Genomic DNA, 26,282 nt, shown 5'->3' on the forward strand with positions numbered 1-26,282 from the left:
CATATGGGTCAGCATATGAAAACGGCCATTCTAAAGCACAAATCATTCTCAAAGCATTGATAAACCAATCACTGTGTTAGCTCTGTGTGTCTCTTCGAATAGGTACCTTTTACATTGTTCTAGAGAGACATAACAAAATACTATAAATAGAGTATTCATCAACCTTACCCAGTGACAGAACAGAATACAACATACAACACTTTATTCTCTATCTATTATCTATCAAATATCTGAGCATCTTTCATTAGTGATTCACGGAGGTCTGGTAAGCGAGTTCACAACTACTAAGAAGCTTGTAGGCTGTTTCATCTTAGAAGCTGATTTGCAATCACTCAGTTACACCGTAGGGGCAAATGCAATTTTAAGAAGAATGATTAAGTGGCACGACTTAGCCCTTTCTCAGACTGCACTTCTCAGTTTCTCAATACTGGTTCTACAATGTTGCTGAACTTCGGGTTTGGAAAGCATTGATTGATAAGTTTCATTCTCCCTTACTATTACTATTTTTACAACAATCCATCGTGAGTTTGTGGATTCTTTTTGGATTTCTTTTTTTTTTTGATAAATAGACAAAAATATAGCAACTAACACCAAACGAGGGGTAACTCTACCCCGACACAAACAAATACAATAAAAAAGACTAATAACGAGAAACGAGTTGTTCACATGGCTTGTGTGCCCAAACCTTACCAACCAATCTGTATCCCAATTTGTTTTGTTTTTTGAACACTTGCTCATAGCAAGCAGTTAACCACTCTTGATGATGGACAAGAAATCTAACTTAAAATGAGACCAAATCTATTTGCCAAAACATATACTCCTGATGATGGACAAGAAACGTAACTTTTTTTTAACCCCAGGTGAAGGGGCGGTCATCTTAAATTTTATTAATCATTATCAAAGACTAAATAAATGATAATATGGGAGGACATAGTCCGCCTTACCCCAAAACTAAGAGAATTACAAACTCTCCCTCTCTCAAACTCAGCCCAAACCCAGCACATACAATCAGAAATCCAACCGCAATATAGGAACATTGATCCTCTTGACAAAGAGTAATGAGAGCTTGAGGAAAGTGAGAGACAGCATCTAATACGACTAATCTGTTATCTTCAATACCTTTATTGGCAAGATAGTCGGCACAACGATTCCCCTCTCTTAGAGTGTGCACAAAAATAATATTCATGCAAGTAAGCATTGTTTTAATTGTCTTCAATGTATAAAATATCAACCAAGGGGGAAGTTTGTCATTCATTATATCAATTGATAGAATACCATTATTGCAGCAAAGCCGAAGACCATCCAACAGAGCAAGGAATTCAGCTTGAAGAGAGGTAGCATAGCCATAGGAATTTGAAAAAGGCAAACAACAAATGGCCATCAGCCTTTCTAATTACACCTCCGCCATCACTTGTTCCCAGGTTACCACGGTTAACCCTGTCTACGTTTAACTTGAATTCAAATAAATAAAGTAGGGAATTTCCAAGAAACCCACCTGATTTTCTTCCTTTTTGCTGCTTTAATGGGGATGTTAAGAAATGTAACTTAAAACGAGACCAGATTTACTGAGCAAAACATGTTGCTGGCTACATTCATCCAGTTGCACATCCGGAATATCAGTGATATAAAATACAAGAGATGTTCCTAATGTGCAGCTGGGTGAATATGGCCAGCAATGTATTGTGGTCAGCAGATCCAAATTCTCTTAAAATCATAAAGTTTCTTTTGGGTAATAAAAAATAATATACCAGTTCTCAAAATTAGGTTAGACTATGGGCTCGTTTGGTGCGTCTTTTCACATGGTCTTTTGGCTGTTTACAAGCCGGGAAGACCAATTTTTTGTCTATTCCTGTTTGGCTTGCGAAAAATCTAGCCGTCAAAAGACGAAGCGTCGAAAAGACATGAGAAGCCCATTTCAGGCTGATTTTGAGAAGCTTCAAATGAAGCTTCTCATGTCTTCCGCATTTTAATCTTGCGCGGAAAAACACACGTCTGCCAAACGTGCTTTGGACTACTCAGATCTTCATAAAAGTTCAATGCGTCTTTTACATGTCAGAGCTACCAAAAGATCTTCCCAAAAAAGACACGCCAAATGGGCCCTATGATATCAAAATCATGTCTTCCCCATAGCATAGACTTTTCATTTAAAACTCAATGATTAAATTGACTTTATAAATAAAATATAGGGTAAAAGACTTAAAGATACCCTAAGTTTTTCAAAAGGACTTAAAATACATTGCAACTCTTTTATCATTTGTTTCCTTTCAAACTTTCAAAAAAAAAAAACAAAAAGATTATAAATCTAAATATAAATGAAAGGAGAACAGAATATCACTTTTTCCCCTCCAACCATTAGCAAGAATGGTAAGAGGGGCTTTAACATGGATCTTAAGATTGATTGATGAGCCCCACCCAATTCAAATTGAATTTTGTCTAAACAGAATTTATGTTGCATGTTTTACCAACAATAGATATTGGATATACAAATACAAAGCAAGAAGAAGATTTGAAATGACAAGTCCATATATAAATAGAAATAATGATTGAGAAGCAGATGCATCTTTAAAAGAATTAGATTTAACAGTTAAAAGGTTTTGGCCTTATATGAGCCATAATGTTTAAAGAGCACCTGCACTGACATTAAGAAAAATGGAACGAATTCAGGGGGGTCGGTATAGGGCTCCTCCACCCTCTGAACCGGTTAGACCCCTGATACATTCACTATAAGGGTGTATCAGAGGAGTCCCGAAATGATATATATCATCCGATACATGTCGATACTTTGAACCTTGATGTGCACGGTGCACCACTTTGTAATACTAATTTTCAAATTTTTAAATAAAACAATGAAGGCCATCCTTATTATTCAAATAATAGGACAGATGAACAGAGAGCAAGGTTCATCTGTTAAAAGAGAAAAATAGGATTTAAATGAATTTATATAAGTTTCATTGTTTTAGTCCAAGTGGGGTTGGTCTACGGGGTCTAGAATCGGAATTGGAATGAACTATTCCAATTCCAACTGTTTGATTGAGCAGAATCAGAATCCCATTAGAATGAACGACATTCCCTCATAAGGAACGGCATTCCCCCATATGAGGGAATGACCATTCCCTGCCCCTCCTTTGGGAATGAAATCTCATTCTTGCTTATTCCAATTCCCATTCCCATTCCCGTTCCTGTCTAAACCAGACTATAGGGATAGACCATTCCCATTCCAATTCCGGCTGTGAATCAAACGAACCTCTATGGTTAAGGCCCCGCTTGGTTCACAGGAATAGGGGTCTGGAATCAGAATCGGAATGGATTTCAATTGTTTGGTTGGGGTGGAATCGAAACCCCATTCCCATTCTTGTTGAAATGGCATTCCCCCATTTGAGAGAATGGCCATTCCCTGCCCCTCCCTTGGAAATGAAATCTCATTCCTGCTGATTCCAATTCCCATTCCTGTCTGAACCAAACAGATTATGGGAATAGGCCATTCCGATTCTGATTCCAAAAGATTTCGATTTTGATTCCAATTCTGATTCCAAAAGATTCCGATTCCGATTCCGATTCCAACTGTGAACCAAACGAACCCCAAGTATTTTCCCCAATATTGTATCACTAGCTGCAAAAGACAACTATAATGCAGACTTTTTTCATGGGTTCTTTTTGGATTTGCGAGAGCATGAATCATTATTAAGCAAATATTTGCCAAGAGCATTTGTAACGAGTACTCAAATATTAGCATTTTACATCAAAACACTGGACGCATCAGAGCGAAATGGGTAAGGTAGCTGCTTCTACTCAAGTATACAACCAGGACCCTCAATGTTCAGGAAAATATTATTGACACACCCATCGCGAAGCAGCCCACAGCTACCCAAGGACTCAGACGCTCACCTGTATAGATACACCAAAAACATCAATTAATTTATAATATTCACAAAATAAACAGCTTATAACTCTCAAACTTGAATTAGAAACCACCGTAGAAATGCTAAGATCAAAGAGACAACAGAAAGGACGAAGTTTTATTTCAGAATAAAAAGACCCAAGAGGTGCATCTATCTAATTAGTTTCCATGGCATGGAGGATCACAAAACAGGGTGACTGGGTGAGCTGGTGAGGTTATGGCTATTGTTTAGTTCTTGAGCAAACGTGCATTTCATATTAATCTGAGAAATAAAAAGGACTTTTGCCTGCCTGTTGGTAGGGAGCTCTTGAATAAACACGATGCTCTTAAAATAAGAATTGAAATATCTCTTAGGTAAAGTTGCTGAAGTGATTAGATCCCATACTATAAAACAAAGCATCTATTAAAAAAATCATTATATCCCCCTAACAAGTAACAAATTATGATGACTAACAAGACTACAATACAGAAAATGTAATGGTGAAGCAACTTACCTATTCTAGCTGCCTTCCAGAAGAAACCTCGAAACCTGCCAGTTTCACACTTGATCAAATTTAGAACTTAAGAGAACTTGGATACATCATCATCATATAACCAAACAATACGCCAAAGAAAATTGTTAGGTATCTTATGGACATTAATATATCACAAGAAGCATCACCATGCACCATTGATGATTAAACTTCTTGTCAAAATAAAAAGGGATAAGTTGAGTGCACTCCACCTCAGTATTCTGAATTTAGCTGCAGAGCTACAACAATTCAAAATTATAAACACCTCCACCTATAGCACCCATAACTGCCCGTGAATTGGCATCAATTCCGAGCTGGTACCTACCCCAACTGTATGGTGGAGCTAAGATTTGTTGGGGTGGACTGAACAGTAAAAACCCCAAATAAAAAACTGTTCTATTTAGTTATCTGAATCAATAACAAATAATTTCAAAAATGGCCATCAAGAAAGGCTGATGCAACAGAAGTTAGAATTGGTTAGTCTCTAGCTTATAAAGCATGTATTATGCCCCACAACATCCCCTATACTATAATGTAAGAGGTGTTAGTCAGAATGTATTGAGTGGCTCCTAAAGGCTCCAAGTTTTTCAATCTTACTCTAGATTTTATCAGAAAATAGCTTAAAATTAATTTGCAAGATAAAATTAAAAGAAGGAAAAGCCTTTTGAGAATTGGTTTCGCATCAAAATCCCCAGACTATGAAAAGCAAAACAAGTCTATGAGCTGCAAGCCTCATAAACAACTAAATATTCTTCTTCTCTAATCTACTAATGATTTATACAAGGAATGGCATCGCCAAACCTCAACCAGCAATATAAAGGAATAAGAATGGGAAGGAAAGGAATCTTGATTCTGTTGATAAAGATGGAAAACTCAGAAGGTTGAATCAAATATATTCATAATGCTTTGTTCTTCAAAAGTATTGTCCTTAAAATTCATGCTTGAAAAAATTCACACCAGAAAAGGATAAAGCATTATTTCCGTTTAACCATTATCATCCTAAAGAAGCTTCCAAACCATAAGTTCTGAGGACCTGGTAGACTGATGCCATCAATTTGCCACTGCATAAACTACCTGTATCTTTTTTCTTTTTTTCTTTTTTAATTTCTTTTGAAAGGCTACAACAACAGGGGGAAGCCCATCCCCCCCCAACCCAGGTGCAGGCGGGATTCGATCCCAAGTCTCCACTATGACCAGCAGGAGACCTTACCAACCAGCTGGTTGGCACCTTGCGCATAAACTACCTTTTATCCAAAGAACTGAATGAGTTGTAAGTTGTAACCACTTTGGTATTATGTGCAGATCTTAAATATATCCTCTGGTGGGGCATCTGCATAGTCTTATAAAGGAAGATAAGATACAACTAAATATAAAAGGGAAGATGGATACAGGAGAGAGAAAGGCTCACCCTAAACAAGAAGAACAAACCAGAAAAGAGCTGACTGCCAACAAATTCCTATGGAAGGTCATTCATCTATATTGTTCACATGCAGATACAGATATCAATAATAATCATACAGATAAAAACATAGATACAGGAATAGAAGGCGACACAAACATTTATGAAAATGTAGGTAGAGTTGTAAAGTGGGCCATGCCGTGGCCCAGCCTATACCCCTGGGCTGTGCCGGGCTTGAGTTTTGAGGCCCACAGACCAGCATGGTACGGCCCATATCTATAACTATATCTATCAATTTTTATTTTCAATTTTATTATACTAGTTTATTCCAATTTTATTGTAATTTTTTTTCAATTTCATATATAAACAATTGTGTACATCAAAATTCATGTAGAATAAAATTTTAAGATTTTTTAGCTATCTTGTTAATTTATTTTAACTTTTCATTATTTTTATCAATTTTTCTAAAAACAATTGTGCCACCCATGGCCCAGCAATTACACCTCTAAATGTAGGACAGGTGTTTGTATCCATTTCCTGGAATATAACTTTTACCCCTTTCATTTATGGCATCTTTTTACAAAACAAATTATTATTATGTTTCATTTTCTGAATTTTTTTTCAAATGTTACTGTCTTTTTCCCTTTTTCTTTCTGATTGTTAACAATCAACTTTATTGACTTATATAAAGAATGTACAGTCTGAAAGTGCCAAACACCCCCTATAAAAGGAGAAAGCGATTCTTGATATAGTTGAAGACAACATGGAGTTCACAGCCACAGTAGTGAAGACAAAGGTAGGGTTGGTGGATTTTGATGCAGTAAATCTTCGGTTGGTGTTGCAACTAGTAGGGGCAAGGTTAGATTCAATCAGATACCTGATCAAGGTGTTTTCTAAAGGTTTAAGTTTGCAGGTGTGGATCACTACCTCCATTGAAGCTCAGTGGTGGAGGAAGGAGTGGGAAGAAGAAGATGATAACATGGCAACCCTTCTGCCATTTGGTGGACAAGGAGAGAGGGGGCAGAGAAAATATAAAGTCACAAAAGAAAATTACAGGGTCAGTGAAGGAAAAAGGCATTGGGCAGAGGCCTTTTAAGAATTTCGGTTCTGAATTAGACAATGTGAATTGAAGGACCATGTTTACTTCTTATGCTGAGGTGGCATGGAACTCAAAAAGTCAGTGTCTAAAGCAAATTTAAAATGGGTGGATGGCATTGGGGAGAAGGAAAAGACTTTCTGTAGGTAGTTTAGGTGAAGCAACTTCAAAAAGGAAATACAAGTTGGTTCTAGGTTACATGTTAACTTTTACAACTACATGATGTTGAAGGCAAATTTTCTAGGAGGAGGGAGCAAATTTGCAAGGGGTTACCTCACTCATGTGAATACAGAATAATGTGAAGCTCTATCTTCGTCTTCCTCTGGAAGGGAAAGAAATCTGGGTTTGTCTCTCCAGGGGAGGAGTAATAGTTTGAATAAATTGAAGTGGTGGTTAAGGATCAATGTTTCAAGGGGGAGAAAAAGAATGTTACTTCAAAAATCAGCTCAGCAGGAATTATTTAAGAGACCAAAAAGAGGAGCTTAAAGGTGGGAATGGGTTGTAACGAGATTTATTTGAGAGCATGATCCCACTAATTTAAGGTCAGGGAGGAGTCACTGATAACTTATCACCTCTTATTCTAATCTCTTCTCCTTTCTATGAATAAATTTTCTTTTTTATTTATTACCAGAAATAATAATAATTGGGTAGCCTTGCTACAAACCCCTATTTACAACTTTTCAAAATTTTGAATTCACACTACAGCCTTACCCCTTGGGAAGCCACCTCCAAAGGGATGGCTTTTTCCCATTTTTTAATTACTCTTTGAACTTTGTATTTATGCACTGCTAATGAAAGTGATAAGGACTAGTGTGATGGATAGGCTGAAGCTCCTTATAATGAAAAAATCTTAACATATAGCCTTGCACATCTGAACCATATCCTTCTATCCTTTAGACAGTAGGCAAAAAAAAAATCCCTCTTAATATATCAATTTTTTATGGATAAAAAATCATTTCATTATTAATCAATGGAAGCCATGCAATGAGGAGAAATTAGAAAGAAAAGAAATAAAAATGTTTTCTTCTCAGACCAACACCTCTGTCTTCCTTTTAGATATTCTCATAAAAAGAGAAACATTACATTACCCCCAAATGAACAAGATATTCACAGGTAAAGCCAGAAAATTTGCTTCTCTGATGTGGTGAGAGAACTGCCATGAAACCCAAGTTTTCTGCCCTTCTAGCAGTATCAACTCCAATTTGTCCTGGGAAAACATAGACAATATCACCATTCAACTTCTGAAGACTACACCTATCCTTGAGTTACCTGGGTTACCTGGAGAACAGCCATCCAAATTTAACTTTATAACACCTTCAGTGGTGGAGACCAACTTTGCACTTAGTTCTGTCTTCCTTTTTTCTTATGAATTGGGTGTCTTCCTGTTGAGGAATTTGAAATTTCTTGCCACGATCTAAAGATGTCATTAACTGAATAATCAGCAAACTTTTCCCTTGATAACACCCATTGAGCTACCCTCAAGCAAATCCTCTTTATCAAGACTTGAACTTCTCCTCCTCTTGAAACACTCTTGCATTCCCCCCCCCCCCCCCCCCGACCAAAGAATTGCAGCTCTTGTGCACCTCTAATAATACCTTTCTTTTCTTAGTTGATGATGAGAAGAAAGTATTAAAAAACATAGGCTAAATATCCACATTTAACTGCTACCGAACGCCAAATAAAGATAAGAAATCCCAAACTTAGAGACAAAGGAGCAAGAAATGAAGAGGTGGAAAGTAGTCTCCTGATGTAGGACAAAGTAAGGTGTCTTACAAATCTTGGATCTGGTAGTGGGCTTTGTGAGGCAAAGGAAGCTTTGAGAGATCAAGGATGAAGGGTAGGGATAAAGAAGCAAGTAGACAACTTGCTGTCCTCCAAAAAATGAATAAGAGATTAAAAAGAAAGAAAAGACTCTTGCTGTCAGCAAAGAGATATATTACTTAGAAGAAGAAATAGGAGAGAGGGGGAAGAGGCAAAAAATAAACTAGCAGCAACCAGAATTCAATAAAGCAAACTTTATTTCATCAAATCACTTCAATAAGACTTTACTGATCCTACTTAAACTAACTTGATGTAAAGAAACAAGAAATTATCATGAATAGTAATTATGTGATTGCTTTAAATAGCAGTCCAAAATTATCATGAAAAGTAATTTGGGTTCAACTATGACACTGGAAAAACTTGTAACCAATCAACTGGTATCATAAAAGTGGTACCAATCAGGTGGTTATTTATCAAATTCAGTGTGCGTGTGTGTGTGGGGGTGGGGGGGGGGGGTGTTGATTGGTCAAAGCCCTTTTTTTTTATCAATAACACTTTCATTAAATCATCAATAGAAGATTTACAAGAGGAAGACAAACACACTTATCTTCCAAGAGCAGCAAAGAACCTCATGAAAAGGAAAAAAAGAAAGAAAAAACACACTATAGTTACAGCTTAGCCCAAAACAGTGAATCCCTTTCTGCCCCTTGTTTAGCTAAACCATCAGTTAGGGAATTAGCCGATCTTTTAACCCAATGTGTCTTAACTTCCATCTCCCGCACCAGCCACTTGAATTTCCTCCTCTCATTATTGTACTTCCATAAGCCATTGTGATCTTTAATCAGCCACCCTATCACCACCTCCGAATCCCCTTCCATAAGCCATTGTGATCTTTCGATCAGCATAGATTTTTCCTAGTAATTTTGATTTACTAATAAAAGTAAAGTTGTTTTAAGAAGGTAAGGGTATTATATTGCAAAGAGAACCAATTACATCAGCCCATGTACAATGAGATCCTGTACATTGGGAATATACTAAAAGACCTGAGAAATCAATTTAAAAAAAGGCCCAGCTTGCCAAAAAGATAAAATCTGGGCACCATTAAAAGCCCTTCTTTTTTTTTTTAGCAAGCCCTTTGTTCTTGACTGAAGCTACATCATTATAATTATTGTCAAAAATCCAGCTGTTCCTTTCCTTCCAAAGAGCCCACAGGATAGCAGCTGGAAAAATCCTCCAAAGCAGCTTGCCCCTTGGTCCAAACCAGGAAGGCAATTTATGAGGGTGCATGGGAATTCCAGATTACAGCCCAAGGGAAGTCTCCATCCTCACCAAACACAAGGTTGTTGTAGGACTGAGAAGAGAACTTACCAGAGGTCTCCCAAGACCAGATTCTTTCATCATCAAACTGTGGTTTGGGCTTGAAACCATGAATGTGACTTAGTAGCTCAGTTAGTGGACCAATTTCCCAATCATTGAGATTTCTTCTGAAAGTAGTCTTCAACCACAGCATCTTTATCCTGTGTGATATCAAAGAGAGAGGGGAACTTCTCACTCAAAGCAAGGTCCCCACACCATTTGTCAAACCAGAACTTGATGTGATTACCCTTGCCAACCTTGCATCTCATCCCCTTCAAGAAGTCAGGAAGAATAGAGACAATATTACTCAACCGGGCACATCCCCTTGGGAGTAGGCCAGAACCCAAGTCCCACCCCAGATTTGTGAGCCCATACTTATCCACAATGATTCTTTTCCAGAGGCTGCTCCTCTCTTTTGCCGAGTCTCCAACACCATTTGCCAAGAAGGGTCTTGTTGACAGTTTTAATATTTCCAATGCCTATACCACCAGCTCTCCTTGATTCGCACACTGTTTTCCAGTTCACCAAATTACATCTCAAGTTGTTTCTCCATCCAGCCCATAAAGAGACTCACAATTTCTTCTCTAAGAGCTTAGCAACACTGGCAGGGATATGAAATAATGCCAGGTAATAAATTGGAAGTGAAGACAAGACACTCCTAATCAGAGTAAGTTTACCACCTTTTGTTAAGTATTTAGACTTCCACATCGACAGTTTCCTGTCAAATCTATCAATAACCAGATCCCAAACCCTCTTGGTGCTGCTTTTGGCTCCAAGGTGCAAGCCAAGGTAGGTGGCGGACACGTTCCCAGTTTTGCAGCCCAAAATACTAGCTAGTTGGGGGTCAGAAATTTCCTCTGTCTTCATTAATTCACTCTTAGAAAGGTTGATTTTGAGGCCTGAAACAGCTTTGAACCATCTAAGAACGAAGCCCAAAAAAATCAGCTGATCAGTTGAGGAATTACAAAAGAAGATGGCGTTATCAGCGAATTGAAGCAGGGAGATCTGTTCGCTGCTCTCTCCAACTTTAAACCCATGAATGAGTCCACTAGCCATTGCCCTACAGGAATACTTAAAACCCTACTTTTAAGATACCTACAACTAGAAAATAAATTTTAAGAACTCAAAAATATCAATATCCCTAACACCCAAAAATTCTGAAATTGGTCAAGAAATTGGAAAACTGATTTTTTTAATCAGTAACAAATGCTTCTTTTTGGTGAACCATGAACATTACAGGTCTGTCAGGTCAACCTTTATATGATACACTTCCTAACAAAAAAGGCTCTAACTTTGGAAATAAGAGGACCCTGTCAAATAGCTTGTACTGAAAAATACATCTGGAGATGGTACTTTAGGATCAGCAGTCCAAACTCTTTTGTCCCAACCAAGGGAAGGAAAAATTCCCTTTATAGTCTAAGGTAGTGATTGGAATCATGGTGCTAAATTCCTGTTTTGACTCCACATAAGTGCAACATAGGTAATTTGATTTTCATATGAAAAGAATATTTGGTTGGGCATGATTCAACTTCAAATGGCAATACCACTTTTACATTAGGTTATGTGCATGGTGGTGTGGAGGAGAATATTAAAAAAAAAAGACATTTCTAGCATTTGGGGCCATTTCAACTTGTCCTATGCGACACCTAAAGACACCTATATATTTAAAACTATAGAAACTATTGTGCAGTATGTTTTGTGCCAAAACATCTCACTTTCCTGATTTTCAATGTAATGATTTAAGTTCAAATGTTGAGGTTTAAAACACAATGGTATCAAAGACCCACTATAATATTAATAGTATTTTGTAATCTAGACTCCCTATGGAAACAAAAGTCCCAAGAAAAAGAGGAACCAAATCAAGAGACGCAAGAAGCAATAGAGGAAAATTTAAATTGTGAAAGCATAAAGATTGGGAAAGTGAGAAGCAAGACATAAATAATCCCACCAAAGGTCCTCTCATAATATAATATTGAAACCATTCAAAGATCACACCTTGTGAACTTAAAGAAAAGCAACTGAACCAAGAAGATGGCTTTCTGAGGAGAAATTATTCTAGCAAATTTATTTAGACCTACATCCCAATCATTACCGAAGGTACCATGCATGCTTTTAATAACCAAATGTTATAACCTATCCTCTTCCAATGGAACTACCACTTCCCTAACAATGCAGAATTTTTATCACTCAAATATCTAATTCCTAACCCCAACTTCCTTACTAAGAACCTAAGACAATTTGTTTTCCAATTAACCAAATGATATTTTCTTTTCCACCCCCAGTTCCCATAGAAAATCTAATAATTCTCTCCACCTTCTTTACTAGTCAAATTGGAGCCTTGAAAACAAAGAAATAAGTAAACTGGAAGATTAACATTGATTTTATTAATGTAATATCCCTCCAAAGATATGTAATTCTTTTTCCAAGCAAAGAGTTTCTTGGCATGTCTATCCACCACCAAACTCCAAAAACCTAGATCTTAGATTACCTCTGAAAGGAAAACCATGAGAAGACATTGAAAGTAAGGATGCCTTAAATCCTAGAACTTGCAGCTAACCTTTCCAATTCTTCTACATCCACATTAATGATTAATCACTGCTAAACCTCTTACCTAAAATAGTTTTCAATCCCATATATCATTTCAAAAAGCTTGATTGATACTTGGATTCAAAATGACTCCCATCTCTTGAAGTCAAATTGGACTGAGGTTACACTCAGATACCATATATAATTAATAAAACAAACTGTAAATAGCATAAATATTACATATTAATGATAAAGCGAACTAGAAATGGCTTTAATATATGTCATTAATAAAATGGGTTAATAATATCTTCCAGAGACTTGCATCTATGATCCTTCAGTAAAAATAAAAAAAGGAACACTTAAAAACAAGTTCTCTAATAAATATATGTAATTCTTATACAGATATATGAAAAAACATAGTGATATGGATTGGACCTTATCTTTAAATAAAACAGATTGGCAAAACAGGATTCATGTAGCCGACCTCATATAGTTGGGATAAGGCATGGATGATGATGATGATGGATTGGATCTTATGTTCTTAACTGGATTGAATTGGGACTAATCCACAGTTGCTCTGATTATAAGTGAATCTGATATTTCATATTTGAGATTCACATCTAGCTTAGTCAAATTAGTTTTGAATTTGGATTCAGATGATCAAATACCAATGTCAGCTCTACAGATACATTCTAAACCTGGGAGGTGACAGTTAACTAATTTGGTACAACCTGTTTCTAAAACATTAAGAATTTCAGCAGGCATTAGATTGCCTAAGGAGCAACTATCAAAGTAAAGAATCAATTTATCCTCTGGATGGGACCAAATCTTCACTATGTCAATGTGTAAAGGGGAATGGCCACATAATCTCCTATAGGGATCAAACAAGTAGGGTATTCCAAAAACCTCAACTGAAGGGTGAACATAGTTGATGAATTATATAGTTCCATATTTTCAGTAAACAGCAGTTACTTCCCTGCCTCTGATGTGTAAATGGTTTTTTCCTGAATTTTTGATAACTTCAGTAAACTCTCAACTTAAATTCCATGCTAAATATTAGCACCTCTGCAAATGGTTCTTTTCCATCCCACGGTTGGTCGTATTTGGGCTACTTGTAATAACAAACACGAGTCATAGATTATTCTAAAAAACACAACACTGATTGACTACAAAGGACCTGATCTCCTAGCCTCTGTTAAAATCTTAGAACTCAAAGGATTTTCAGAGAACACTTGTATTAGCAACCAAATATGTATGCCATTCACCAAGCGCAGTAAAACAATATATATAATAGAAGAATCATACCCAGTTTTCTGTTCGAGGATAGCTGGGAACTGCATCTTCACGTAAGTGCAGGTGCAGATTACTAGCAGCACTACCGACAGAAATGAATGGAAATTGAAGAGCGCAGACTGCAAAATCCAGCAGAAATAAAAGCCTCAAATCCTATTATGGCAGAATTTTATAGAACCCAAAAGAAGTTTTTGAAAAAAAAAAAGTTTCCTTCTTCTAAGATCTCCCTTACCATATTTGAGATCCTTCTTCAAGTGGCTGATTTTTCTTGCCTTGGATCTGCGGAGATTACGCAGGAGACTTAAGAAGAGAAAGGAAGAGGCCCATGATCCTTATTCAAATCCTATTGAGAAAAAGTTTGAAACTAGGGTTTATAAGAGTACCTTTTCTTGTATCCTTTCCCGGAATACCTTCAGGACGAAAGACCGTGAGAGGAGAGACAGAAAGAGTGGAGAGCTCGGAGCTCCCAAGACTGCAAAAGAAACAGACGCTTGGCAGGTGACAAATGGCTTGTCGCTAAATTGCAGATGCGTAATAATAAACTTGAATCAAGGATATTTTCGTGAAATAGAAATAGAAGCAGGTGACTAATGGCTTGTTGCTAAATTACATGTAATTCATGTAAATTCGATAGAAAAATAAGGTCGGTTTGGTAATTCGGTCTCATTTATCCCATTATATAATATATAGGGTAAATTACATGCAGGCAACGATTAAGGTATAAATATGATACTCCCCGTTGTATGGTATCAGTATCCATGATTGTGGATACAGGATACGTACGATTAGATATGTATCTCATGAGTCATGCATATTAGTATAATATGCTTTCATATTGGGTCGTACTAGACCGTATCAATACACACTGATATTGAGGTGTATCCCTCTCTAGTTTAACAAAATTGTATATTGAGTACTTTTGAATTGTTTTTCATCTTTAATATAAGTTAAAAATAGTATTATGAAAAATGAAATAAATATTAAGATTTAATTTTTTTCAAAAAATTAATAAAAACTAAATATTATAAAAATAATATATTTCATCTACCTTAGATGATTTATATATTTTATTTTACACATAATTATATATTAAAAATAAAAACATAGTTATTATATAAAAATACTAAATAAATAAAATTTTCCAACAAAATTAATGGAAAATAGAAAATTATAATTATAAAAACTGAAACGAATAATTTAAGATTTAATTTTCCCAAAAGATTTAATAAAAACTGAAAATTAAATATAATTTATTTTATGTACCTTGAATGATTTATTTGTTTTATTTTACAATTATGTGTAAAATAAAAATATTATATGTTAAAAATGAAAACATATTTACTGTTTAAAAAATAGTTGTTATTTAAATAAAATACTAAATTAATAAATAATCTAAAAACTTAATAAAAATTGAAAATTATAGTTATAAAATTGAAAGAATGATAATTATTGTACAATGTTAGAATGTTCTTGAGTCCCGGTATTGTTTATTGTAATATTTCTCTTCATATAACCTATTGAAGTATACATTTCTCATGTCTTTATATCTTATTCATAGATAATTCAGCTTTTGGTTTAGTATTATTAATATATTTATGTGATTTGTATGCATTTCACTATCGTATTCAAGCGTTTCTATATCTGTCGTTTGTATCCATACGTTTCCTATACCTTTTTTTTTATAAAATAAGAAGCAACCGAGCTATCATTTAAGTAACTGAGAACTATACAGATACTTGTAGTTGTGCCTTACAGCCACATAAACGAACGTGTGTGCAGTTTGATTATCTAGTTTATTTCTATACATAAAAGAGGATTGAGTTATATTAGATAGAAGACATCCAATTCTCAGCCAGTGAAGCCTCTCGATCCAGTACTTTGTCTTCATGCCTTCATGGTGGCATTTAAAAAATCTATTGGCTGTAGGGAATAAGAGAATATTAGTAATTTGGTGAAACCTAAGCTTATGGTTGCTTCCAAACCTGCAACTAAGGCTTGCACTTCAGTATCATAGTTGTTGACAGCCCAGCAAGGTTGTCCTTGTGTGGAGAGGATTCCTTTTGAGAGACTTTGGAGGATGTTCTTGTTTTATCATCATATGAACCATCAACCATCATATGAACTATCCAGCTTTGAGTAGATGAACTAGCAATTATTGCAGGAGTTTGCTCACAGTATTGCTGCTGCTTGAAAGTATGAGATCTATTTATAACATCAGCTGGGTTATACCAGTAATTTTGAAAGATGACTTTATTATGGGTATCCCATATTAAGTAGAAAATTATGCATTCTCTTTCCCAAAATTCCTGAACTAGGTGCTTTGGGAGATGCCTTCTTAGTGTTTGGAGCCAGTTCAACATGAACTCATGTATCATTTGGTGGGACCCATATTTATCAGTAATCCCTAATTGTGCCTCACACCAGATAGCTCTTGCTTACAAAATATACAAAGCAAGTCTTCGTCTCTCAACCATCTTGAACATTTGTCTTTTGTAAGGAGCCCATCCCAAATGAGCTTCCAAGTTAATAGTGTGCATCCGTATGGTATTTTCAACTTCCAAAGTTGTGACCATTTAAATTTAAAGCAAGACTCAGAAGATGAAGGATCTGCAACTTTGAAGGTTTTGTAAGCTGATTTGACAATGTATACACTACTGTTGTTCCTCTTCCAGATTAGAAGATTTTCGTCTAAGTTTGGGTTTGGGGTGATCTGTAGTATCTTGTTAAGAGTTGTGGGGTCAACTAATGTTTGGAGTATTTCAGCGTTCCAATTTGCGCCAGACATCAAGTCTACAACTGTAAATTTACTGTATTGAGTTTAAGCAGTAGGAGCCGATTGGGGAGTACCACAAGGCAACGAGGGAACCCAGACATCAAGTTTCCGAAAAGAGCTCGATTCATGAATTTCCAATTCTTAAAGCCTAAACCCCCAACTGCTTTTGGGAGACACAGTTTCCTCCAGGAAGTCTCTAGATAGTTTATCAATCTTTGCATGGAATATTTGGGGAACATTGTAGTCATCATAGAGAAAATTGGGATGGCTTGTATAATTGACTGTACTAGTGTTGTTCTTCCCGCTTGTGAAAGAAGCCTAGAACTCCGAGCATCTATCCTCCCTTGAACTTTTCTAGAATTTCTTGTGGGGCTAGGTACTTCGAATTCTGTATGTGAATTTTTGCTCCCAAGTATTTCAGACCATTCATGTTAGTGGCTTTTATCTTGAAGATATGTGAAAGTATTCTCTAGTGTTGCCTAGGAACTGAACGGCTGAACCAAATGGATGACTTGGAGAAATTTATTTGTTGACCTGACAAAGATTAAAAAACTTGGAATATTTGGGTCAGCTCCTTTATTTGACTCTTCTCTGCTTTATAGAAAATGATGCAATCATTAACAAACATCAAGTGAGTAATAGGAGTGCCATCTTTACAAATCCTAACCCCTTCAAGCCTTTCATTGAGAGGAGCTTTTGTTAACAAGCCGGAGAGAACTTCCATGCCTTTAATGAATAGGTAAGGTGAGAGAGGATCACCTTGGCGCAGGCCTCGCTTGAGTTTGAAGTGTTCAAAAACTTCCCCTCCAATTTTGATTAAGTGGGAGTGGACATGCATTGATGGATCAAGTTACACCACTTGTCTGGAAACCCCATCTTTTTAAGTACTTCTCTTGTTAACTCCCATCCCATTCTATCGAATGCCTTGGACATATCTAATTTGAGAGCCATGTAACCCTTGCCCCTCTTTTGAGTGTTCATCAAGTGAGTGATTTCCTGTACTAACAGAATATTGTCAGTGACTTGTCTATTCTTCAGAAATCTAGATTGATGGGGAGAGATGAGACATTGTAGAATGGGTTGCATTTTGGACACCATCCATTTGGATATTATTTTGTATAGCACATTGGTTAAGCTAATGGGCCTAAAATCTGATGGGTTCTCTGCTATGTTACTTTCGGGAATGAAGATGAAGTTTGTGTTATTGAGTTCCTTGTGGGGATGCATTTACTGCACCACTTGGCATATTTCATCCATGCTTGGGGTTTGCAGAAGCTCTTCTTTTTGTTCACTTGTAAGTTGGGGTAGGTCAATCTCACATAAAGCAGAGGGACTAAAGAATTCATTCACTCCCCCAATTTTTAGCATATGGGCTTTGAAAATCTTGGAGATTTCATTTTTACTTGTATTCCAGTTCCCCTCTTCATTTTTCAGCCAAGTAATGTCATTCTTGGTGTTTTTCTTTTTGGAAACTTGGTGAAAAAAATGTGTTTTTATCCCCTTCTTTTAGCCATAATTCTCTAGATTTTAGCCTCCAAAGTTGCTCTTCCTTAAGCAGCCAATAATTATATTGGTTCTTCAAACTCCTGAGCCGATGGCTATCCCTTTGATCTATGTAAGACTGCTGGAGTTGAGTGATTTCTTTTGTTAGCCTCTTCAAGTGTTTTTGTATGGAGCCAAAAGTTTTTGAGGTTCCAACTTTTTAAAGTTTTCTTGCATTCTTTCATCTTTGTTTTAATTTGATGAAAAGGGGATCCATGAGTCGAGATATTCCAGGAGTCCAAAATGATTTTATGATAGTCTTCATGGTCAGCCCATATGGGGAGAAAATGAAACTAGGATCTCCTCTTGTCCATTTTGTATTGTAGGTTATGTTTGATTGGGCCATGATCCGACAACAAAATGGGTAGATGGTGGACTATGGAGTCGGGGTACATATCCAGCCAAGTTTGTGTTAACAAAACTCTGTCAAGTCTTTCCAAAACATTACAAAGACCATTTTGGCCATTTGTCCATGTGAAAGTTGTGCTTGTATGTTCTGGTTCTATTAACCAAAATTGATTGATGAAATTAGACATATGTCTTGGGAGTTTTGGCCTTTGTCTTTTGAAGTTTTGGTGGTCCTTTGTCTTGTATATGTCATTCATATCACCTATTAGAACCCAAGGTACCTGTACTGGCTCAAGAAGTTTTGATAGAGAGGCCCAAGTTCTTTGTCTATATTGTCCTTAAGGGTGACAATAATAAAAAATGATTTGCCATGATTTTCCTTGGGGAAGGTTTTCCACTTGAAGTCGAATGAAATTAGTCTCAATATAGGACCACTATGGATATGGTGTTGTGCTAGCAACAAAGTGGGCCACCTGAGAGACCTTTGGTTTTGTTATTGACATAGTGAGAAAAATGAAGTTTTTTGGCAAGGGACTTAGATTGGGTTGTGTTCATCTTTGTTTCACACAGGAACAGTAAATCTGGTTTCTCTTGTTTACATAGTTGATACAAAGATCTTATTTTATTGGGGTGGTTTGCTCCCCTTATATTCCAAGAGAGAATCATATTAGCTATGTGAGAGAAACAAAGACTAATATGGTATTGGAGGGAATGTAAATATTAACAATTAAAAGAAGGAATAAGATTGTATGGAATACCTGAGTGCATTGAGGTAACGGGAGTTGGTCCAGAGATATCCAAGAAGAAAACTGGTTTTGTTCTAGACTTGGGTTCACATGCTGAGCATCTATATGTGCGAGTGGGTTATTCATTAACACATGGTTTGGACTTTTGTAGCTGAACCATGGGTTAGTAAGGAGAAAACCTGAGCTCGACTTGTGAGAGTTTTGTCTTTGTTCTCCTTGAATGAGGTAGTGGAGTGTAGGCCTGTTTATGGGCCTTGAACCTGTAAGTCCTCCAGAAAATATTTGAAAATTTTCCCATTCTCAATTGTGATAAGATTTTTCTTGCTTTTGTCCAATATTCGATTGAAAGGCCTTCCACGTTTGCGCTTCCCAATGAGAGCATCTAAGATACCTATGTGACTATTGGTGGTTATGTAGTACATGTATCAGTTATCATCCCCTGCTAAGTCTGTGATCTAGGGTTCTTCCTGTTTTCCTAAATGCTCGCTATGTAGCGAGGGGTTTTGGAGTTTGTTTGTTGTTGCATGAGGGGCACGTGCAGGCGGGGTGGAAACCATTTGCTTCATTCTGACCATAGATACCTACTTGCCGGCCACATGCATGTAACGTTCTACTATGACCTGCATTCTGGTTGGGTGCTTTCGTGTGATGAGTCGACTCGGGTTGGACTGAGTTGTGTAGAACGGTCTGGCTGTCGATATCCATTGGGGATGGATCTGTTTGAGTTTCAATGCATCTTTGTTTACTTGCATTGTGCTCATCTTCACTGTCCTCGTCGAAGCTAAGATCACTATGACGAATTTTTTAGGGTGTTGAAGCAATCTTGTGGGGATGATAGACTGGTAACTTGAGAGGCTTCTCTGACCTGAATTCAGCTTTCAACCACTCACTCGAATGGTCGATAGTCCTATCCTCTAGGAATTTATTGTAATCAGTAACAAAGGAGTCCAGTCTTTGAAATTTGTCCACACATGTTCAACTAGTCCACAATTTAAACAAAACCTGGGAAGTTGCTCGTAACAATACCTCAACCATACTGGCATACCTTGATACAGTATAAATCGTCTTGTGTACAAGGGTTTTTGCAAGTCCTATAGCACCTTTTTTTCTCACAAAAGGACCACATTCTAGATGGCCGACTAGAATCTTCTTTTAATCAAGGATTACAACTCCTACAAAGCTTGCCAGGTAGCAAATATGACTATCTTCTACTACCCCTTTGGGGACCATGTGAATTTGGAGCCAGGCCTGTTGCTTTTAGACTTTTTCTACTATGCCTAATTGTGAGTCAGACCATTCCTCAAGGAGAATCCAGCTTGTACGATAAAACCATGGCCCTCCGTTTAGTGTAAAGTTCCTTTCATCTTCATCTCGAAAAGTAAACTCAATGCTGCCGCCCTCAATAAATTTTGCTTTAACTGAGGTCAAGAAGATAGGGCAAACTGTTATGCTATTTTCTCATATGACTATGGTGATTCTCTCGGGGAAATCACTGCTTTGCCCTTATCTCTTGCAGCCATTAGGGAGATAACTTTACGTGGAGTGAAGGAGACAAAGGAAAGTGTGAATGGAAACCCACTCTTGAGTATAAAAAAGGATGTCAATAGTGAACCCAAGTCACTACTGGAGAGCGTTACAGAGTTGGGGTGACAAAAACAGGGTGAAAAGTTTGAGGGTAGAGGAAAAGGAAAAACGAGCAGCGTCAAGTCGGGGACATGATAGGGGGAGTAGGAAAGTACTAAGCTCAAGAAGAAGAAGAAGGATTAGGGTCATCCGGTGAAGGAATTACAGACTCTAGGTCGAATGTTCAGGAGTGATGAGAAGAATATGGTTAGTAGAAGCTTACTTGGTAGTGACAGATAGATACCCTCAACTTTCAATTGCAATATTTGAGTATCCTTAACTCTTAAAAATATTTTATAAAAAAAAACTCTTAAAAATAGATACTTGTCCTTGTGTTAGTATTCAATCAGTTAAACATTACATAATATAAAAAATACCATTTTCATAGAAGAGATCATTTTCAAGTAACCAAACATCTCCCAACAATGACGTTCTAACATGGATAGCAAATATATTCAATTTTTTTTTTTATAATGGTATTCTCCGGTGATGATTTTATTTTGCATAATGATCTCAAAAAATACACAATAAGGGTATTTTTTACATTATATAATGTTTAACTAACGGAATACTAATGGATGGGCGCAAATGTCTATTTTTGAAAGTTCAAGGTACTCAAGTGTTGCAATTGAAAGTATAGGGTACCTATCTGTAATTTACCCTAATATACATATGTACTTTCAAATCATGGTTGATTTGAATAGTTCTGATTGTTTTTACCCCAAAGCGTCATTTATGCTGTGTTTGGTTGCAATGCAAATTTATTTGCACTAGTACAAATGTATGGGAGTGCAAATGAAAAAAAAAATGTAAATTTTGGTTTAATTTTGTTTGAAATTTTACTTTATTCAGCTTTTGATTTTATTTTACTTCATTTGTACTACAACCAAACAAAATAAGGTAAAATTTGAAACAAAAATAAATCAAAACTTACACACAAATCATTTGCACTACCATAGTTTTGCATCAGTACAAATAAATTTACATTGCAAACAAACACAACTTTAAGCACAACAGTTGAAATGGTAAGAGAACTATTGATTCAAATGGTTGGACCGCTAAACCATTCAACCTACAGCAATTTGCGGTTTAATAAAAAAACTATTCAATTTTTCAAGTCGTAGCAAATAAGATAAAGAGGAGAAAGAGAGATGGGGGAGGGACTGAGATGAGATCCATGAGAAATATTGGAGAAGAACTAAGAAAGAAACTACATCTCAATCTTATATATGAGACAATTTTTTTTATATAGATAATAAAGATTTTGTTAAAAAAGATTACAAATGATACATATTACAAAATCCCACAAAGAGGCGAGTTAAAAAGTTTACAATTGAGCCCAAAAAAATGAATTCCTATGAACACCATGTTTAGCTAAAGAATCTGTCAACCCATTTGTCGATCTTCTTTCCCATTGAGCCTGTGATTGATATGTTTGATATTAACCATCCGAGCTTTCTCTCCTTCGCAGAATTAGGTTGCAATCTTCGACTCTTTTATCCACCCAATAAACTAGTTTAGAGTCATCTTCAATGATTAAGTGTTCCAATCCCATCTCTTTGGCAAATTCTACTCCTTTTATAGCAGCTTGAACTTCTGCATTAACTGAATCTCTCACACCAATAGGACCAAAATATAAAGCTATGATCTAGCCCTCACCATTTCTAAAAACTCTCCCAGTTCTGGATAGTCTTAAGTCTTACAGCAAAACTTTTGGTAATTTGCTCCTAATTTCTCCAGAAATCATCAAAGAAAAAAGGTTGAAATAGGTCTAATAACTTTGCCCAACTTATAGCTTTATTTAGGATACTTACCTATATACTAATTTCATCCCTTCATTGAAGATTCTAGCATTCCTTTTCTCCCAAATAGCCCACACCAAAGCAGCTCTCGCACGCCTCCACAAGACTACCTTTTTTCTTTGGCCACCTAAAGGTTGTGGGGTGAACTTGGTTATGAACTTGCACCCAAAAGGATAAAAAAACTTCTCCTAGAAGCCTACAACAAAAGGACAAAAGATTAATAAATGGTAACAACTTTCTTCATTTACTTTGCAGAGGGTACACTAGTTTGGAAAGATGCAAAGACCATGTCTTCTTTTTGCAAGACATCCAAAGTGTTTATTTTTCCAAGAGACACTTCCCGATAGAGGGCTTCCACTTTTGGAGGGATAGGCTTGGACCAAACCTCCTTGCTATGAAAAGGCTGAGGATTAGGATTTGAGCATAAAGATGATACAACAGAGGCACAAGAGAAGGAACCTAGGGAATTAGGCAACTAAGGTGGCGTTTGATAAATCTGAAAAGTTAAAAGGATATTAAATGTGTCTGAAATTTAAAAAGAGGCATGGTTGCTTTTCTACTTTTTAGAGGATCTGAATCCATAAGTTTGCTTGTGTTGGATAAACCCTTTACCATCTGAAATTTACTGATTTTATTATTTTACCCCTAAAACATACAATTTGGAAATGTTGAATTCAATTTACATTATCTCATAAAAAATAATTTTCAACCTCAAAATAATATTGAAACAATACAAATAAAAAATAATAAATTACTAATTACTAATTAATAAGTGAAATGATTAAAATTAAAAAATAATTAATGATTATAAAAATATTAAAATAATTAATAATTAGTAATTTACACAAATAAAAATTAAAATAATTTTTAAAAATTAATGAAATAGTTAAAAATTACTAGTTAATAAAAATAATTAATAATTAATAAATAACACAAGTAAATTTAATAAAAAAATAATTAATGTTTAATAAAAAATATTAAAATAATTAATAAAAATAAATTATAATTAATAATTAATAAAAGCATTATTATTATTCACCGAACCACCACTACTACTTGTTGTAGCGGCGATGGCGGTGGTGGGAAGACAGGGGAGGGAGAGAGAGAGAAGACAGGGGGAGAGAGCGAGAGAGAGAAGACAACGACAGTGGCGGTGGTGGGAAGACAGGAGAGAGAGAGAGAGAGAGAGAAGATAGGGGAGAGAGAGCCGTCGCTGCAAGTTGCAACGGCGGTGGTGAGAAGACAGGGCGAAGAGAGAGAGAGCCGTTGCAACTTGCAGCGATGGTGGCAGGAAGACAGGGCAGAGAGAGAGAGAGAGAGAGAGAGAGAGAGAGAGAGAAAGACAGAGATAGAGACAGAGACAGAGACAGAGACAGAGACAGAGACAGAGAGAGCCAGAGAGAAAGAGAGGTTAAATGTTTAGGTTTTCTGGGTTTGGGGGTATTAGGGGTAACTTGAGTCATTTACAAAAAATTGTAAGGATATTTTGGACATTAGGTCGGCTCTGAAATGTGTCTGAATAAGTTAAGAGTCGGCCCAAGGTATATGATTTTCAGATCTGAAAATCAGTTTCAGACCCAATTTAAGAGGTACAACCAAGCAAGGGGTGAGGTCTGAAAAGTAGCATTTTCAGATTCAAACCTCTAAAAAGTGCAATCAAACGGCACCTAAATGTGGTTATCAAGAGAGGAGGGGTCAAAACAAATAGGTTCAAGAGTTTTAAGGGACAAGGGACAATTGAGAAATTAAGGCTTAGTTTGGAAGGAATACAAATACAAATATGTAAGTGCAAAACCTTGTATTTTGTATTAGGGTAAATTATAAAGACCCCTCTGTACCATGGGGTCCAAATACCTCTTAAACTTTCACTTTACGAAAAAATCCCCCCTTCATTAAAGTTCTATCACTTAACTTCAGAAAAAGGTTCTCATTCACCTATTTAAAATTTTTTAAATTTCCAAGTTACCCTTTTCTTATTTATTTGAATGATTTATGATTTGATTTGTTTTCTAAATATAACATTGAAGCCCTCTCGATTGGTTTAATGGAAAAGTTATAATGTAATTAACGTAACTACAAGGACTTACCCTATTTATCGTCTAAATTATCTCTAATTCCTATTTATCTCCACAGTTATCTTTAATTTAGTAGAGAGTTTCTCTCCTAAAATATCTTTAATTCCTATTGATGTAGCACAATCCGGTCACTCCTAGCTGGCGCTCGCGTGGTTCCTGAGATGTACCTGAAACGAGAAGGAGGAAGAACTCCCGGGGGGTTTCCCGGCGGGAACGCTCCGATGCTTAAGTTAGTACTATGTGCAAGAAGCTAGAAGAGAGTGAACACTAAGAGTGCAGGTTGTGCTAGCTATTCTAGATACCTTGTTCCTTGAGGATAAGCTCTTTATAACTGAATTCCATTGCTCCAGGCCCTCTGACTTCTGACAGGGCAGGTATAACCGCCACTGTCAGTCTGCCACAGCCGTTACAGGCAAGGCTGAGGTGGCACGCGTGGGGCCGTCGTGCAGGGTACGTGTCTATCAGGTGTGGGACGCCTTTCTAAAGGTGGCAGGCGCGGCGAGGGGACATGCCTGCAATTCGCAGGTTTGTTGGGTACGGCGGTCGGGCAGGAAGCCCTCCTATGGTATACCGAGCTGTTCTCCTACGAATTTCCCTGAGCTGGGTTGTCCTTTGAGTGACGGGCTTCTTTGTGCCTCGGGGCGTCCGAAGAAAAATCGGTGCGTTCTTGATTGGGAGTGGCCCGAGGTCCATTGGGAGGAGCTCGGGTCTCAAAAGGGGTCAGGGTGCCCCGAACTCGGGACCCCCCGAAGTGCCTTAACCCTGGGGAGGAGGTGCGGGCAAGGCGGCTTTCAAAGAGTAGTTTACCTGCCGAACTGCCGTGCTGAACCCGGTGGGACCTCCCCACCCAGTTGTGCTTACATCCGTTGTGCTGTCATGTTGAGTCACTGTTTGACCTAGGTCACGCCTACGTGTACCTGAGCTACGAGGTCGGGCCAAATCTCCCTCCATCAATTGCCCCCCACTCCCTGTGCTGGCGGCGGTGACCCAGTGCGGGGAGGTCATGACGCGCCGGGTGGATTTGGCGTCGGTGTTTTGTGTTGCGTTGTCACGCGTTCCGTCCAGTTGTACCGGTCTAGTGCCTGGCTTGACCAAAAAGGGATTCGAGTCGCGTCCGGGTTACGCGCGGACTTCACGCAACTTGGACTTCGCGGACGTCAAAAACGCGCTAAATCATTTTCGCCTCGAAGAACCCGCGATTGCGGCTATAAATAGGGGGTCCCCTGGCCATTTTCTTCGCCACAAAGCTTTCATCGTTAGCGTTTGAGCTCGCGCCGGGGGTTTCTTAGCTCGGGTTCTCCAGTTCGTTCTGTTCTTCCAGACCGGTTGCGTTTCCTCGGTGAATCCTCCCGAGCTCCCTTTTCCCTTCTAGTTTGCTTCTTTCTGTTAGTCCGATATGTCGTCTAGTGTAGACAGTCTCATCGATGAGCCCGAGGTAGGTACCTCGGCTCGGGATGTCCCCTCTGCTACCCAGCCATCCGAAGTACGGGTGGCTTCGGGTCATCTGGCGTCTACCTCCCACCGAGGTCGGG

The 26,282-nt window shown here is 37.3% G+C and overlaps 1 protein-coding gene across 1 annotated transcript; it reads right to left on the bottom strand.

Moving 5' to 3' along the window:
* Positions 1 to 3,626: 3,626 nt before the first annotated feature.
* LOC104604053 (uncharacterized) lies at positions 3,627 to 14,365 on the bottom strand. Its single transcript, XM_010268282.2, has 5 exons — positions 14,225 to 14,365; positions 14,074 to 14,120; positions 13,854 to 13,960; positions 4,393 to 4,427; positions 3,627 to 3,885 (listed from the first exon to the last, which is right to left on the bottom strand). Exons 2-5 carry the CDS (start codon positions 14,074 to 14,076, stop codon positions 3,818 to 3,820), a joined length of 213 nt encoding a protein of 70 aa, XP_010266584.1. The 5' UTR covers positions 14,077 to 14,120; positions 14,225 to 14,365; the 3' UTR covers positions 3,627 to 3,817.
* Between the last annotated feature and the right edge of the window lie 11,917 nt (positions 14,366 to 26,282).

This window comes from Nelumbo nucifera, chromosome 3 (assembly GCF_055504915.1).
Source record: "Nelumbo nucifera cultivar China Antique chromosome 3, China Antique-T2T, whole genome shotgun sequence".
Taxonomy (NCBI): Eukaryota; Viridiplantae; Streptophyta; class Magnoliopsida; order Proteales; family Nelumbonaceae; genus Nelumbo; species Nelumbo nucifera.

What these genes read in the sequence shown, in the direction of transcription:
- LOC104604053 (XM_010268282.2), bottom strand. An exon ending in ATCCTCGAACAGAAAACTGG is followed by an intron (nt 4,428 to 13,853) that starts GTATGATTCTTC and finishes TGAAACTGGCAG; the next exon opens with GTTTCGAGGTTTCTTCTGGA. An exon ending in CTGGAAGGCAGCTAGAATAG is followed by an intron (nt 3,886 to 4,392) that starts GTAAGTTGCTTC and finishes GTATCTATACAG; the next exon opens with GTGAGCGTCTGAGTCCTTGG.